Source organism: Oratosquilla oratoria, chromosome 6, assembly GCF_046742065.1.
Source record: "Oratosquilla oratoria isolate Oo_2021 chromosome 6, ASM4674206v1, whole genome shotgun sequence".
In the NCBI taxonomy this organism is placed as follows: Eukaryota; Metazoa; Arthropoda; class Malacostraca; order Stomatopoda; family Squillidae; genus Oratosquilla; species Oratosquilla oratoria.
This window is the reverse complement of record NC_134782.1, coordinates 74,887,327-74,902,512: the sequence shown is the minus strand read 5'-3', so window position 1 is coordinate 74,902,512 and position 15,186 is coordinate 74,887,327. Positions and strand designations below refer to the sequence as shown.

The 15,186-nt window shown below is 42.5% G+C and overlaps 1 protein-coding gene across 2 annotated transcripts in view; it reads left to right on the top strand.

Moving 5' to 3' along the window:
• The window catches only part of Mvd (mevalonate diphosphate decarboxylase), a 44,692-nt gene extending 33,159 nt beyond the window's left edge, over positions 1 to 11,533 (top strand). For both annotated transcript variants that reach the window (XM_076187361.1, XM_076187363.1), the window contains exons 9-10: positions 7,845 to 8,009; positions 11,027 to 11,533. In XM_076187361.1, coding sequence (XP_076043476.1) covers positions 7,845 to 8,009; positions 11,027 to 11,176 — 315 coding nt within the window. In that variant the 3' untranslated portion in view covers positions 11,177 to 11,533. The remainder of the gene's footprint in view (positions 1 to 7,844; positions 8,010 to 11,026) is intronic.
• The last annotated feature ends 3,653 nt before the right edge of the window (positions 11,534 to 15,186 follow it).

Below are 15,186 nucleotides of genomic sequence, written 5' to 3'. Positions count from 1 at the left end.
GCCTAACCCTTTGGTGAGGAAAAAGAATACTGCCACCAAGTCTTTCCACTTCAGTCGTACCTGGCAATAAAATCTGGACGGGGATAGGACTAGGCATCCTTCTCCCTGTAGCCCCAAAGTAGACATTTAGAAAAAAAAAGAAAAAAAGTAAAGGCGTACGAGGGTCTAGGAGGACTTTTCCAACCAGTAACCTAGGGTTGGGTCTTTTAATGTGCATGGATGTGGTATAGATGAGAGTAAAAGGGAAGAGATAGGCAGTATGCTTGTGAGAAGAAAGATGGGTATATTGGCATTAAGTGAAAATAAGCTGAGAGGGAAGTGTGAGTTTGAGTTTGGGAGTGTAGTTGGGAGGATCTCAGGAGTGAAGAGAGGATAAGGGAGAGAAGGGGTGGCTATACTAGTAAGTGAATAGGAAAGCATGTAGTGGAGAGGAACGAGGTTTCTTCAAGGTTAATGTGGATGGTGAAACTGGGAAGGGAGATGTGGGTTTTCGTAAGTTCATATGAGCTTGGTAGCGAGAACAGTGTAGAGGAAAGGGAGGTTGTTTGGATAGATTTAAACTAGGGTTTAGGGAGAAATGTCAATGTAGTGGTGTTGGGAGACCTTAATGCTAGGGTAGGAAATGAACCAATAGACAGAGTGGTTTGGAAGTGAGGAGTTCCAGGAAAAAAATCATAGTGGAGAGTTGATGGTGGAGATGTGTCTCGAAAGAGAGTTGATGATAGCAAATACAGTGGTTTGGAAGAAAGTCAAGTATAAGTACACATGGGAGAGAGTGGTGGATGGAAGGGTGGCAGATAGAGTGTTAATGGACTATATAGTGGTAACCAGGAGTATAGTAGGAAGAGTTAAGGATGTACATGTTCAAAGGGGAGAGAATAGGGGAATATCAGATAATTTTTTGGTGGAAGGTAAGTTGAGAGTGGAAGATAGATGGAGAAATAGGAAAAGGACAGAAGGTAGGGAGGTGCTTAAAGTGAACTGCTTAAATGATAAAGAAAAGGAGAAGTACAAGAAAAAGTTGAGAGAGGAGTGGGAGGGAGTGAAGGATAGAGTAGAACTAGGAGTGGAGGAGGAATGGGGATGGTTCAAGGAAGGAGTCATAAGGTGTTTAAAGATGGTGTGTGGAACAAGGAGGATGGGAGGAAATAGAAGGAAGAGTAGTGAGTGGTGGGATGAGGAAACAGAGAAGGTTGTAGAAGAGAAGTGAGCTTTCACAGGTTGGTTACAAAATAGGACGAGAGAATCACATGAGAGGCACAGAAAAAGAGAAGGGAAGTAAAACATAAGATAAAGGAGGCAAAGAAGAGAGCAGATGTGAAATGGGGTAAGAGCATGACAGAAAATAAGATGGATAGGGAAGGAAAGGTAGTTGCAGTGGGAAGTGCTAAGAAAATGACAGTGATAGTGAGGAAAATGGAAGAGAAACAAGGAAAGATGAAGTGAAGGCAGTTGTTAAGATGATTAGAGCAGATAAAGCATCAGGATTGGATGGATGTCATGCAGAATGTCTAAAAGATAAAAAAGAAAGTACAGTGATGGTGGACTGCTTGGTGAGGTTACTTAATGTTTGTTTAAGAGAGGGTAGAGTGCCACAGGACTCCAGGAGTGCCTGTATAGTTCCACTTTACTAGGAAAAAGGGGACAAGTGTGATTGTAGTAGTTTCAGAGGGGCCAGTTTGTTAAGTGTAGTTGGGAAGGCTTATGGGAGGGTCTTGATTGAGAGGATTAGGAGAGGAACAGAGGGAGTAATCGGTGAGGAACAGTGTGGGTTTAGGACAGGTAGGGGTTGTGGTAAGACATATGTGAGAAAGCTTTAGGAAAAGGTAAGGATGTTTTTTTGGCTCTAATGGATCTTGGAAAGGCTTATGACATGGTAGACAGGAAGGCACTGTGGAAAAGTATTGCAGATATATGGGATAGGAGGAAAGCTTTTAAGAGCAGTCAAGAGTTTTTACAAGAGTATAGAGCCTGTATTAGAATCAGAAATGGAGAGAATGAGTGATTAGAGGTAAAGGTGGGACTTTGCCAGAGATGTGTTCTGTCACCTTGGCTGTTCAATTTATACATGGATGGGGGTGGTGTAAGAGGTAAATACAAGGGTAATGGGCTGGGGATTGAATATGGTTAAAGAAAATGGAGAAAAGTGGGAGATAAGCCAGTTATTGTTTGCTAACAACACTTGTAGCAGAATCAAAGGAGAGATTGAGGAAGCTAGTGACAGAGTTTGGGAAGGTGTGCAAAAGAAAGAAGTTGAAGATAAATATGGGTAAAAGTAAGGTGATGAGATGTACAAAGGGAGAAAGTAGCAGCAGATTGGAAGTGAGTATTAAGGGAGAGAGACTGGAGGAAGTGGATAGATTTAGATACTTGGGTGTGAATGTGGCAGGAAAGGGAGGAGTGGAGGTAGAATGTAGATTGATAGAAGCAAGTAAATGCCTTGGGGAATTAAAAAGTGTAATAAGGAATAGACCTTTGGGAATGGATGCTAAGAGGAGATTGTATGAAGGAGTGATTGTGCTGACATTATTGTATGGGGCAGAAACATGGAACATAAGAAAGGAATTTGAATGTATTTGAGATGAGGTGCCTGAGAAGTATGACAGAGAGGTTACTAGGCTGGATAGAGTGAGAAATGAGGAGGTGAAGAGGAGTGCAGGGGTGGAAAGAGAGTTGTTGTTGTTGCCGTTCCCTAGACTGTCTGTCCGAGTAGTCCCGTCTCCCCAAGGAAGGCCACAGCCGAAACTGGGTTTTCTCACAAATCCTTTATAGAGTGTATGTTGTGTTGTTTGCGTGCATGATTGTGTATAATGCAGTCTTCCATTATGTGTTGTATGGTATGGGGTGAAGTGTTACATCCTGGGCAGCTGTTCACAACTCGGTCGTCCAGCCTCTTCTGGTAGCTTAGAAGTGCTGGGTGGTGACCGCATCGCAGTCTGGCCAAGTGGACTCTGTCCTTTCGTGGGAGAGAGGATTCAGAAGGGTGGATATCAGGGGGTCTGGCATGCAGCAGTGTGTTGTCTTTCAGTGTGTTAATGGAGCGGTGAGTGATATGATTATGAATATGTTTCCGGAGGCTGGTATTTGGTGGTTGTGGAGGAAGAGAAGAGAGTATCTGTGCGTAATAAAGGTCTTTGGGTGTAGTTTTAATGTTTCTTGGTGTGTGTGGGTGTTCTGCTATGTAGTGTAGCGGGTGTGATGTGTTTGTGGTGGCTGCAGCAAGTGTTTGTGTGCCTCTCATGTCGAGGTGGTCCTTGACTTTGAGGACTTTTGTTTCATGGTGTAAATGGTCTGTAGGTGATGTATTTGTGCAGCCTGTAATTGTTTTTAGGGCTTTGTTTTGTATGATTTGAAGGGTGTTGTGGTGTGTCTCACTGAGATTAGGAGCCCATGCAGGACTCGCATAATTCATCACTGAGCGTATGCATTGTTTGTATATTGTTATATTAGTTTCTTTGTTTTGTCCAAATGTTGTTCCTGTGATTGACTTAAGTGCGTTAAGTCTAGGTGTGCATTTGTTTTTTATGTTTGTGAGGTGTTGTTTGAAAGACATGGATGTATCGTATGTTACACCAAGAATTTTCGGTGTGTTTGTGTGTGGTATTAGAGTGTTGTTGATGTAGAGATGAGGTATGTATTTGTGTTCTTTTGTCCAGTTGGTGAGAAGTGTTGCTGTAGATTTGGTTGGAGCTATTTTGAGTCTGTTTGTGATGAACCATGTGTTGAGTGTGTCAAGGTAAGGCTGGATTATTTCTGCAGCTTTGTCTGTGTTACGATGTGTGCATGTGATTGTTATGTCGTCTGCGTAGGAAGATATTTGTATTTCTGAGGTGTCTGGCGTGGGTAAGTCATGCATGTATAGATTAAATAATGTGGGGGATAGAACTGAGCCCTGTGGTACTCCGTTCTTAATGTTTCTGATGTGCGATGATTGGCCATTATATGACACATGAGCATTCCTGCCTGCCAGATAATTGGCCAGCCATCTTTTGGTGTTATTGTGCATGTCTGTGTTATATATTTTATTTGTTAGGTTGTGGCGGGGGATAGCATCAAAAGCTTTACTAATGTCCAATGTTATAAGAAGTGTTCTGTGGTGGGGCCTATCTGAATTGATGCCATCAAAAATTCTTTGTGTGAGGTTTGTCAGAAGAGTGTTTGTGGAGTGTAGTGGCCTAAAGCCGTGTTGTGAGTCAGCAAGGGGAATATATGGTGTGACAAGTTTAAGTATTAGGCGTTCAATGACTTTAGAGGGGGTGCAGAGAAGTGTGATTGGGCGGTGCGATGTTGGGATTGTTGGGTCTTTGTTCGGTTTTGGAATGGTGATTATTTTACCATGCTTCCAGATGTCGGGTATAGTGTTGTGTGAATAGCTGTAGTTTGCAATGTTTGTGAGTGCGTGTATACCTTGTGGTCCAATGTGTTTTAGGTGGATGTTGCTTATGTTATCAGGGCCACAGGCAGATGAGTGCTTGAGATTATGTATTATGAGTTTTGTCTGACTGTCTATGAAGGGTGTATAGTCTGAGTCTGTGGGAAAGTCTTTCTTACGTCGAATGGTGCGTCGGTCGTCAGGGTGAGAAGTGAGATGGCTTGTCTGTGCAAAATGACGTATTTTACCTAGTTGTATTTACCTAGTTGTATTTTGCGGGAAGGGGAGCTATGCTCGTGTTGTCCCGCCTTTGTATCTTGCAGTGTCTAGTTTGTTTTTAAACTCATGAATGGTTTTTGCGCATACTATTTCATTGTCCAGTTTGTTCCAAGTGTGCGTTTGCTTGTTGTCTGTTTGAGGGTAGATTATCTGTTGTTGTTGTTGTTGTTGTCGTTCCCTAGACTGTCTGTCCGAGCAGTCCCGTCTCCCCAAGGAAGGCCACAGCCGAAACTGGGTTTTCCCACAAATCCTTTATAGAGTGTATGTTGTGTTGTTTGCGTGCATGATTGTGTATAATGCAGTCTTCCATTATGTGTTGTATGGTATGGGGTGAAGTGTTACATCCTGGGCAGCTGTTCACAACACGGTCGTCCAGCCTCTTCTGGTAGCTTAGAAGTGCTGGGTGGTGACCGCATCGCAGTCTGGCCAAGTGGACTCTGTCCTTACGTGGGAGAGAGGATTCAGAAGGGTGGATATCAGGGGGTCTGGCATGCAGCAGTGTGTTGTCTTTCAGTGTGTTAATGGAGCGGTGAGTGATATGATTATGAATATGTTTCCGGAGGCTGGTATTTGGTGGTTGTGGAGGAAGAGAAGAGAGTATCTGTGTGTAATAAAGGTCTTTGGGTGTAGTTTTAATGTTTCTTGGTGTGTGTGGGTGTTCTGCTATGTTATCAGGGCCACAGGCAGGTGATTATTGCTGCGTGAGAGCGTGTAGTGTTAGTGTTGGATAGTGTGATGCTGTTGAGTGTTTTGTACAATTTGCTGGTGTTTGTTTTGTGATCAAGTGTATTGATAAAGTTTTGCCAATTTTGTGTTTTTTGTTCGTGTATTTTATTGGCAATCACAGTGTTTAGTGTTTGTATTTGGTCTGCTATGTTTTGAGGGATAGGTGTGGGGGTATCGTGTTTAAGTGTGTCACGTTGTCTGATGAGGTCTTGGATTTCTGGTGTGAAGTTGGGGTTGTGTGATTTTCTGTTGCCTCTAGGGATGTATCTCTTGTCTGCGTTTTGTATGATTGTATTAAAAGCGTGCACAGCATTGTTTATGTTTGTGATTGGTGTACTGTTAAGTGTTTCAAAATGTTGTTCTGTCTCTTCAGTAAAGGCTTCCCAGTTAGCTCTCTTGTAATTGGTGTAAGTGTGTCTGTGGCCAGCTGGGGTGCATCTTGTTTTGGTGGTGATGATGATTGGAAGGTGGTCAGAGCCAAGGGCTCCGACCACTCTCCATGATGTTGTTGGGGTTAGGCAGGGGGAGCAAAAGGTGATATCAGGAGAGGAGGGAGTGTAGAGGGCTTGGTATGGGATATGTGTATGATTATGCGTGTTGTTCATGATAGTCAATGAGTCGAATTGAGTCTGTATATCAAGCCCTCTGTCTGTGTCAGGGTTGTCGACAAACCAGGCAGACGACTTGGCGTTGAAGTCACCACCCATGATCAGGTTGGGGATTGAGGTTAGTTGGCTGAGTTGAGGTCTGAAGGTGTTTGGAACTGGGGGGGAATGTACATGTTAACTATTGTTAGTGTTGAATTGTTGCCTGTGCGGATACGAATGGATTGGGTTTCTGTTGTGTTATCTGTGGTAGGGAGGAGAATTTTGGTTGTGGCACTTGTGTCCACAAAACAGATGGAATGGTGGATCAGGGTGATGAGTCCACCGCCATTGCCGTCAGTCCGGTCTTGTCTGATGGTGGTGTAATTATGAAATGATGGTGTTTTGTGTGAGTGTCTTAATTTTGTTTCTTGTAAAATTGCAATGTGTATGTTGTGTTGTTTAAGAAAGTGTTCAAGTTCATGTTTTTTAGTGTTAATACCGTCAATGTTGTGTTGTAATATGTTGATGTTGTGTGTTTTGTATGTGTTGTATGTTGTATGTTGCCGTTTGGGGTTGAGGTTGGGGTGGTAGTGGGGAAGGTGTAGGATCTGGGTCAGAGGGGGGGAAAGGAGAGATCGGGGACAAAGGAAGGGGAGTACTAATCGGGGGTAAGGGCAAAGGGAAATTGGGAGTGGGTAAGGGTGTTGGCTGTGGTTGGGGAGGTGGGATTGGGGTTACTGGAGGGCAGGTAGAACATGTCCAAGTGTTTGTGTATTGGTTTGTGTCAGCAAGTGTTGTACAAGTGAGGTGGGCCCAGTTTTTGCACATATTGCACTGAACTGAGCCCCTTGTCTGTCTGCTCGAAGTAATGGGTTTAGAGCATGTTGGGCATGTGTATTTTGTGGTGGGCCCAGGATTGCTCTCTACATCTCCAGCTAAAAGTAGAAGAAGAGGGGTGATCGCCGGAAAATGACCCCTCAGTGCAGAAAAAACGTAACATTGTGTGTTGGAAAAAAAGGATTGTGGTACTCCCCCAGGTAGGCGTAGTTCCTCCTTGGGGATCGGTGCCATCTGCGTAGAGCTGATGGCCAGGGGTGGTTGCTGCTGATTGGCCCCCAACTCTTGGGGTTGGGGGGTGGTCCCACGACGTAGACGTTGCAGCTCCAGGACCTGGAAAGAGAGTTGGGGGATAGGGTTGATGAAAGAGTATTGGGATGGTTTGGACACATGGAAAGAATGAGTGAAGAAAGATTAGTAAAAGAGGTGTTGAAGGCAGAGGTGGAAGGAGTGAACATGAGGGGGCAACCAAGAATAAGATGGATGGATGGGGTAAAACGGTATTGGAAATAGGGAAATGTATGTTGAGGAACTACGGGAGAGGACAGAAGATAGGGGTGAATGGAGAATGATTGTGTATGGATAATGCTCTGATGCATGAGGGGGAGTGGGTTGGGGATGGGGGTGAGGGAGTATGTGTGAAAAATATTTTGACACAGCCCAAAGGGATTTCTCCCCGACTTTTCCATTTCTGCATGAGAGGAGAGAGAGAGACGGGGTCACTGATCTAATAAAGCAGCCTTGCTGTGGATGTGTTGTGTCTTGCGTCACAGCTTCTGACCCAGGGCAGTGGGCAAGATGCAGGGATGACCCATCATCCAAGAGCCAAGATAAGAGGAAGGAAGGTGGGTGGATGGGAGTGGAGTATGTGAGGATTGAATGGGTGGGAGTGGTTTTTATGCCTTTGATTTTTGGCTACCTCCCTTGTAAGGGAGGGAAAAGCCTTTGGTATGTATATATGACCAGTTAAGTATTTTATAAAGACATGATGTAAGGAATTTAGATTATGGAAAAGAAAAACTTCTCATCTCTATACATTGCAGATATGCTACACCTTTGATGCTGGTCCAAATGCTTGCCTCTTTGTTCCTGGAGCAGCAGTTTCTGAAGTCATGCAGCTGGTTCTTGCTAATTTCCCTCAAGGAGAACACCAATTCGCAGGAGATTATGTAAAAGGCCTTCCAGTTCTGCCACACGAACTTAGTGAGGTGATGTTCACTACTGTGCTTGATATTCTCTCTTATTCTCTCTATCTTCTCTTCTTTCTTGGCTTTTTTCTTGCTTGTCTTACTCACCTACATCACTCCTCCATTCCCTGCTACATGTGACCCCCACATACTGAAATCTTTCCTCTGCCCTTTCACCACCATAGTGGAGGAGAAGGCAGTAGGAGGAAGATGGGTAGAGTATTTTAGGGAGTTGCTAAATTTGAAGGAGGATAGGGAGGGAGGGGTGGTTGCAGTGGGAAGCACTAAAAAAGTACTGTGATGAGTGAGGAAAGTGGATGACAAATAAGAAAAGATGAGGTGAAGGCAGTTGTTAAGATGATGAGAGCAGGTAAGGCACCTGGGTTGGACGGATGTCATGCAGAATGTCTGAAAAAAGGAGGTACAGTGATGGTGGACTGGCTGGTGAGTTTGTTTAATGTTTGTTTGGAAGAGGGTGAAGTGCCAGACTGGGAGAGTGCCTGTGTGGTTCCGCTTTACAGGGGAGAGGGGGACAGGTGTGAGTGTGGTAGTTTCAGAGGGATCAGCTTGTTAAGTATAGTTTGGAGGGCTTATGGGAGGGTCTTGTTTGAGAGGATTAGGAGAGGAACAGAGGGAGTAATTGGTGAGGAACAGTGTGGGTTTGGAACAGGTGGGGGTTGCATAGATCAGATTTTTGTGGTAAGACATATATGTGAAAGAGGTATAGGAAAAGGTAAGGATGTTTTTTAGGCTTTTGTGGATCTGGAAAATGCTTGTGACAGGGTGGACGGGGGGGCACTGTGGGAGGTATTGCAGATGTGTGGGATAAGAGGAAAGCTTTTAAGAGCTGTCAAGAGTTTTTACAAGAGTATTAGGGCATGTGTTCAGATTAGAAATGAAGAGAGCGAGTGGTTTGAGGTAAAGGTGGGACTTCATCATGGATGTGTTATGTCGCCTTGGCTGTTCAGTTTATACATGGATGGGGTGGTGCAAGAGGTACATGCAAGGGTGGTGTATCGGGGATTGGAGATGGTTAAAGAAAATGGAGAAAAATAGGAGATAAGCCAGCTGTTGTTTGCGGACAACACTGCACTTGTAGCAGGATCAGAGGAGGGATTGAGGAAGTTAGTGACAGAGTTTGGGAGAGTGTGTGAAAGAAGGAAGTTGAAGATAAATGTGGGTGAAAGTAGGGTGATGAGATGCACAAGGGGAGAAAGTGGCAGTAGACTGGAAGTGAGTATTAAGGGAGAGAGACTGGAGTAAGTGGATAGTTTTAGATACTTGGGTGCAAATGTAGCAGGAAGGGGAGGAGTGGAGGTGGAGGTAGAATGTAGATTGAGAGAAGCGAGTAAATACCTTGAGGGATTAAAAAGTGTAGTGAGAAATAGACATTTGGGAGTGGATGCTGAGAGGAGATTGTGTGAAGGAGTGGTTGTGCCAACGGCACTGTGCGGGGCAGAAGCACGGAACATGAGAGAGGAGAGGAGGGGTTTGAATGTGTTTGAGATGAGGTGTGATGGGGGTTGCAGAGCTGGATGTAGTGGGAGGAGAGGGGGTGAGGAGGGGAGTTGGGGTGGAGGGGGAGTTGGGAGATAGGGTTGATGAAGGAGTGTTGGGATAGTTTGGATGTATGGAGGGACTGAGTAAAGAAAGACTAGTAAAAGAGGTGTGGAAGGAGTGAACATGAGGCCTGGGATGAGATGGATGGATGGGGTAAAATGGGCATTGGGAAAGAAGGGAATGTCGGTTGAGGAAGGATGGGAGAGGACAGAAGATAGGGGTGAATGGCAAATGGTTGTGTATGGATGATGCTGTGGAGTGGGTGGGGGATGGGGGGATGAGGGAGCATGTGTGAGAAATAAATTCACACAGCCCAAAGGGATTTCGCCCTGTCTTTTCCTTTTCTGGATGAGGGGATGGAGAGGGGGGGTTGCCAATTTAATGAAGCAGCCTTGCTGTGGATGTGCTGTGTCTTGCAACACTGCTTCTTACCCAGGGCAGTGGGCAAGGTGTAGGGATGACCCGTCATCCAGGATGTGCCAAGATAAGAGGGAGGGTGGAGGGGAGAGGAGTATGTTAGGGATGGAATGGGTGGGAGTGGTTTTTATGCCTTTGTTTTTTGGCTACCTCCCTTGTAAGGGGGAAAAAGCCTTTGGTGTGTGTATGTATGTACAAGGGAGATAGCCAAAGTCTGACATACTCTCCCAAATTGCACAGGTACAAATCCCTGCCAAGCATCCTTGCATTTACCTTCCACCATCCCATCAATGTTGAACAACCATGGTAATGTTACACCCCTGGCACAGCCCAGTTTCTCTTCAAACTACTCATTCTCCACACTCAATACCCTCACAAAATTTCTGCTATTCAAATAAAAACTATTGACTACCCCCAACAGATTTCACTGCCTCTTCTGTTCTCTTCCATCTTCCTCATCCCATATCTTTGTGCACTTTATCATGCCCTCTTTAAAATATACCTTTTCTTTCTCTACTCCTATTTCTCCTTATCCTTTACTACATCCCATACTTCTCTCAGCTTTCCCTGGTAACTTTTATTTTTCCTTCTCATTTGAAATTAATAGAATCCATTCAACCATCTTTTCCATCTGAACAGGTTAAAGGTTGCCCTATCCCTCACCTTATTTGACTGAAAAACAATGCAGAGAGGCACAGGTCTTGCACATGACCCAACATCTGGAGCTGGTTTTTCCCCTCTGCCTCACTCTATAGCAACAACCCTCATCCACTCAAAATAGATTATGAAGCAGATGAGATCAACCCTTTTGGCCTTGTCATATTGCCATCCATTTATAATTTCTCTCCATTCACACCTGACATTGCACTGGATCTTCCCTACTTGACAGACATTTCAACCCATTACCCCTTGTCTCTCTTACCTAAGACCCACAACTTTTGGATACTGGCAACAGTAACCTTAGTAGACATTTCATGTGCATTAGCCAGGACAAAGTCCTGAAGCTATGCTACCCTGTTAGAGAGGTTGATAACTGAAATATAAATAATAATTACTTTCAGGCCAGCCAGAGTCTGGTTGAGGATGCAACACCTGGCTGTCTCCAGTTCCTGATTCACACCAAGGTTGGTGATGGGCCAAGACTTCTGCAAGATCTGTCTTCTCATCTTCTCGATATTAAATCAGGTCTTCCCAAAGATTACAGTGGTTGATTAAAAAGTACAAGAAAAGAGACATAAATTGACTTTTTTTAGAATGTATTTATCCAATTATATGTAGAAATAAAAACAGAAAGCATAGCTCACCACTTCCACAGAATAATATTTAACCTGAACATGTTACCTCTATATGAGGAGGTAGGAGGTAACAGAACTAGATTATAGGTTGATAGAAGTGTGTGGTGAAAAAACTTGTGACACCACATAATTGTAGAATTCTTTGGAGTTGGGAAATGGAAAAGAATATTGGTGGTGAAAGAAATCAGCTTTAAAATAGGTATTCTTGTTATACATTTATAGCACATATTTTAGTATTTGTCTTGTTATTACTGTAATAAAATTACAAAAGTACTACCTATTATTATTCATAAAAATAGTACACACCTTACACTGTATCTTGCTGCATTGCTTCTAACCCAGGCTGTGGGCAGAACACAGGGATGGACCTTCATCTACAAGGAATTAAAATAAAATGGAAGACAAGTAGGTGTTGGATGAGTGAATGGTGGGTGGAAACCTTGGTAAACCCGATTCTTGACTATTTCCTTCTTAAACCTAAATTTGTCCAATACTGTATAGTTATCTTGGTAAAGCTAGAGTAGGGCAATGTAAAATGAGGTGTTTCATGTCTCCTGTACAGCATTTGTATCTGTTGGTAGACCTGTTCTCTGTTAGTATGGTTTAAAGCTAGATAGTATTATGAATATAGACATGCTAGTGTGGTTCTTGCTTGTCATTGAAGGGATTTTCCTGTAGGGCTGATTTGGGAGTAATTTACATACATACACATACCAAAGGCTTTTTCCCCCTTACAAAGGCGACCCCCCTCTCCGTCCCCTCATGCAGGAAAGAAGAAGACGGGGAGAAATCCCTTTGGGCTGCGTCAAATTTTTTCTAGTACATACTTCCTCACCCCCCATCCCCCACCCACTTCCCCTCATGCATCATAGCCTCATCCATAATATTATTATCCACAAGGAGCTAAGATGAGAGGGGGGGAAACAGTGGTGGATGGAAGTGAAATGGGTATGTGCCTTTGACTTGGCTACCTCCCTTGTAAGAGGGAAAAAGCTCTTGGTATATAAATAGGTGTATATATATACTTTTATATCATGGAAGAAATCACCAGTTGCAGTGATGTCTTTCAAATAACCAAATCCAGTAGTCACAGTGGCTTGAAGTGGAGCTCTGAAGTCCAGGAGTCCAATCTGCTACCATCTTGCTACAAGTGGCAAATTTTACTCAAGCTAGTGGCACAGGCTTGTATTTACCTAGTTGTAATATATGGGAGGGGAGCTATGCTCGTGGTGACCCGTCTTTGTATCTCTCCGCATCAAGTTTTATCTTAAAATCTTGTATAGTGTTAGCACATACTGTTTTGTTGTCTAATTTGTTCCATGTATTTATCGCTCTGTGTGGGAAACTGTTCCTTTTCAAGTTTTTTCTATAACTATCCTTTTTCAATTTTTTCCGTGTCCTCTTGTTTTACCGTTGTCCCACATTAATAGGTCGTTCCTGTCTAAAACTTCCATTCCTTTCATTATTCTGTAGATAGTTAGCAAATCTCCTCTTTCTCTTCTTTGTTCCAGAGTTGGTAGTTCGAGTTTGTCCAATCTTTGCTCATATGTTAGTTCGGCGAGTGTCGGTGCTAGTTTTGTTGTCGCTCTTTGTAATCTTTCTAGTTTCTTAATATTCTTTTTGGTACTGGGTGTCCAAAGTGATGCTGCGTACTCAAGTTTTGGTCTTATTAGTGTAGTAAGTATTTTCCTTATCATTTCTTCGTCCATATAGGTAAATGCCACTTTGATTGCTCTCAATAAGTTGTAGGTTTCTCCGAACATCTTGTTTATATGCTTATCTGGTTTCATGTCCTTTCCAATCATCACTCCAAGATCTTTTTCATAGTTTGTTTTATTTATTTTTTCTTCCCCAATTCTGTAATCTTTTGATATTCTATTTTTACTCTTTCCAAATTCCATTATGCTGCATTTCTTAATATTGAATTTTACTTCCCATTTTTGAGTCTAATTCCATATTGTGTCCAGATCTTGTTGCAATGAGTTGCAGTCCTCTTCCGTTTTTACCTTTTTAAGTAATTTTGCATCATCTGCAAAAAAAATCATATAGCACTCCACGCCTTCATTCATGTCATTAACCCCTTCCATACGGTGCCGCACACGTAGGCGTCATGGACTTAGATCTCGGTGGCAGCAGCCAATGCCAGCCGTACGACGTGTCGTAATAATACTCGCATCATAAAATATAGTCACCGCTTATATCGATCGTTCTCTCTTCACCCGTGAATTTTGATAACCATAGAAAATGCGATTACAAAAGAATTAGAAAGAATGTCATTATGGAGGGGCGACTACAATAAATATAATCAAGACGCCGATATGGCAGCCTCGCGAATACACTCGCTCCCCATGACGCCTACTTGTGCGGCACCGTATGGAAGGGGTTAATGTATACAGCGAACATGATCGGGGCCAGTACCGATCCTTGCGGGACACCGCTTTTTACTTCTTCCCAGTTGGAGAATTTTTCTCTAATTACAACTCTCATTTTCCTCCCAATCAGGAAGTCTTTCATCCATTCCAATAATTTTCCTCTGATGCCACCTTTTGACACCTATCTTATTTATCAGTTTCCTATGAGGTACCTTATCGAATGCCTTTTGCAGGTCCAGAAAAGCACAGTCTGCCCATCCATCTCTTTCTTCTATTATGTCTACTAATCTTGAGTAAAAGCAAATCAGATTTGTTGTACAGGATCTCCCTTGTCTAAATCCAAATTGATTTGGGTTCAGTATAGATTTTTCTTCCAGGTACTTAACCCATCTGTTTTTGATCACTCTTTCACAAATTTTTGCTATTGTGCTTGTTAGTGAGACCGGTCTGTAGTTAGATGGATCTTCCTTATCACCTCCCTTATAAATTGGTACAATGTTTGCTTTTTTCCAGTCCAATGGTACTTTTCCTTCTTTAATTGATGATTTAATTATATCATATATTTTGTCAGTTAATTCTTCCATGCATTCTTTCAGTATCCAGTTTGCTATTCCGTCTGGGCCATGTGATTTTCTGACATCCAGGGTTTTAATTTGATCACTGATTTCTTTTTGTGTTACGTTTATTTCTTTCATTGCTGGGGATAATTCTCTCTCTCTAACTTCACTGTTAGGCGAGTTTTCTATTGTGAATACTGATCTGAAGTGGTTGTTCATTATTTCAGCCATTTCCAGTTCTTCTGTAAATTCCTTTTTATCTTGGCGCAGTTTTTCTATTTCTTGTTTGTTTTTCAGTTTTCCATTTACATATTTGTAAAATAGTTTGGGTTCTTCTTTACATTTGTCTATTATCTTTTTTTCGTAATTTCTCTTTTCATCTCTGCGTATTTTTACATATTCGTTTCTTAGTTTGATGTATGTTTGCCATTTGCTTTGTTTCTTATCTCTTTTCCATTTTTTCCAAGCTTTGTCCCTTTTTTCCTTTGCTTCACTACATCTTTTGTTGTACCAGTTCTTTATGTATGCCTTTTCCATTTTTTTTTGTGGTACGAATTTGTCCACTCCTTCATTATAAATTTCTTTTAGTATGTTCCATTTTTCTTCTATCCCTGTTTCTTCGTTTTGGAATTTTTCCCAGTTTGCATTGCGAAAGAATGTTTTAAGTTTCTCAAAGTTTGTTTTGTTATACATGGGTCTTCCTATTCTATGTTTAACATTTTTGCTTTGGTCTGGTTGTTCTTTCAATTCCATTTCTATTAGTACATGGTCACTTTTTCCTATCGGAGTTTTGTAAATAATATTATCGATTATCTCAGGTTCTGTTGTAAGTATTAAGTCCAATATTGAGGGTTCTTCATTTCCTCTATATCTAGTATTTTCTCTAATCCACTGGGTCATTGTGTTTAGCAAAGCATGTATACAGTATACATGAACTGAGATTAAACCATATACAGCCATACATGTGTGATGGGAAGGGTTATGAGCAACAGGGTGC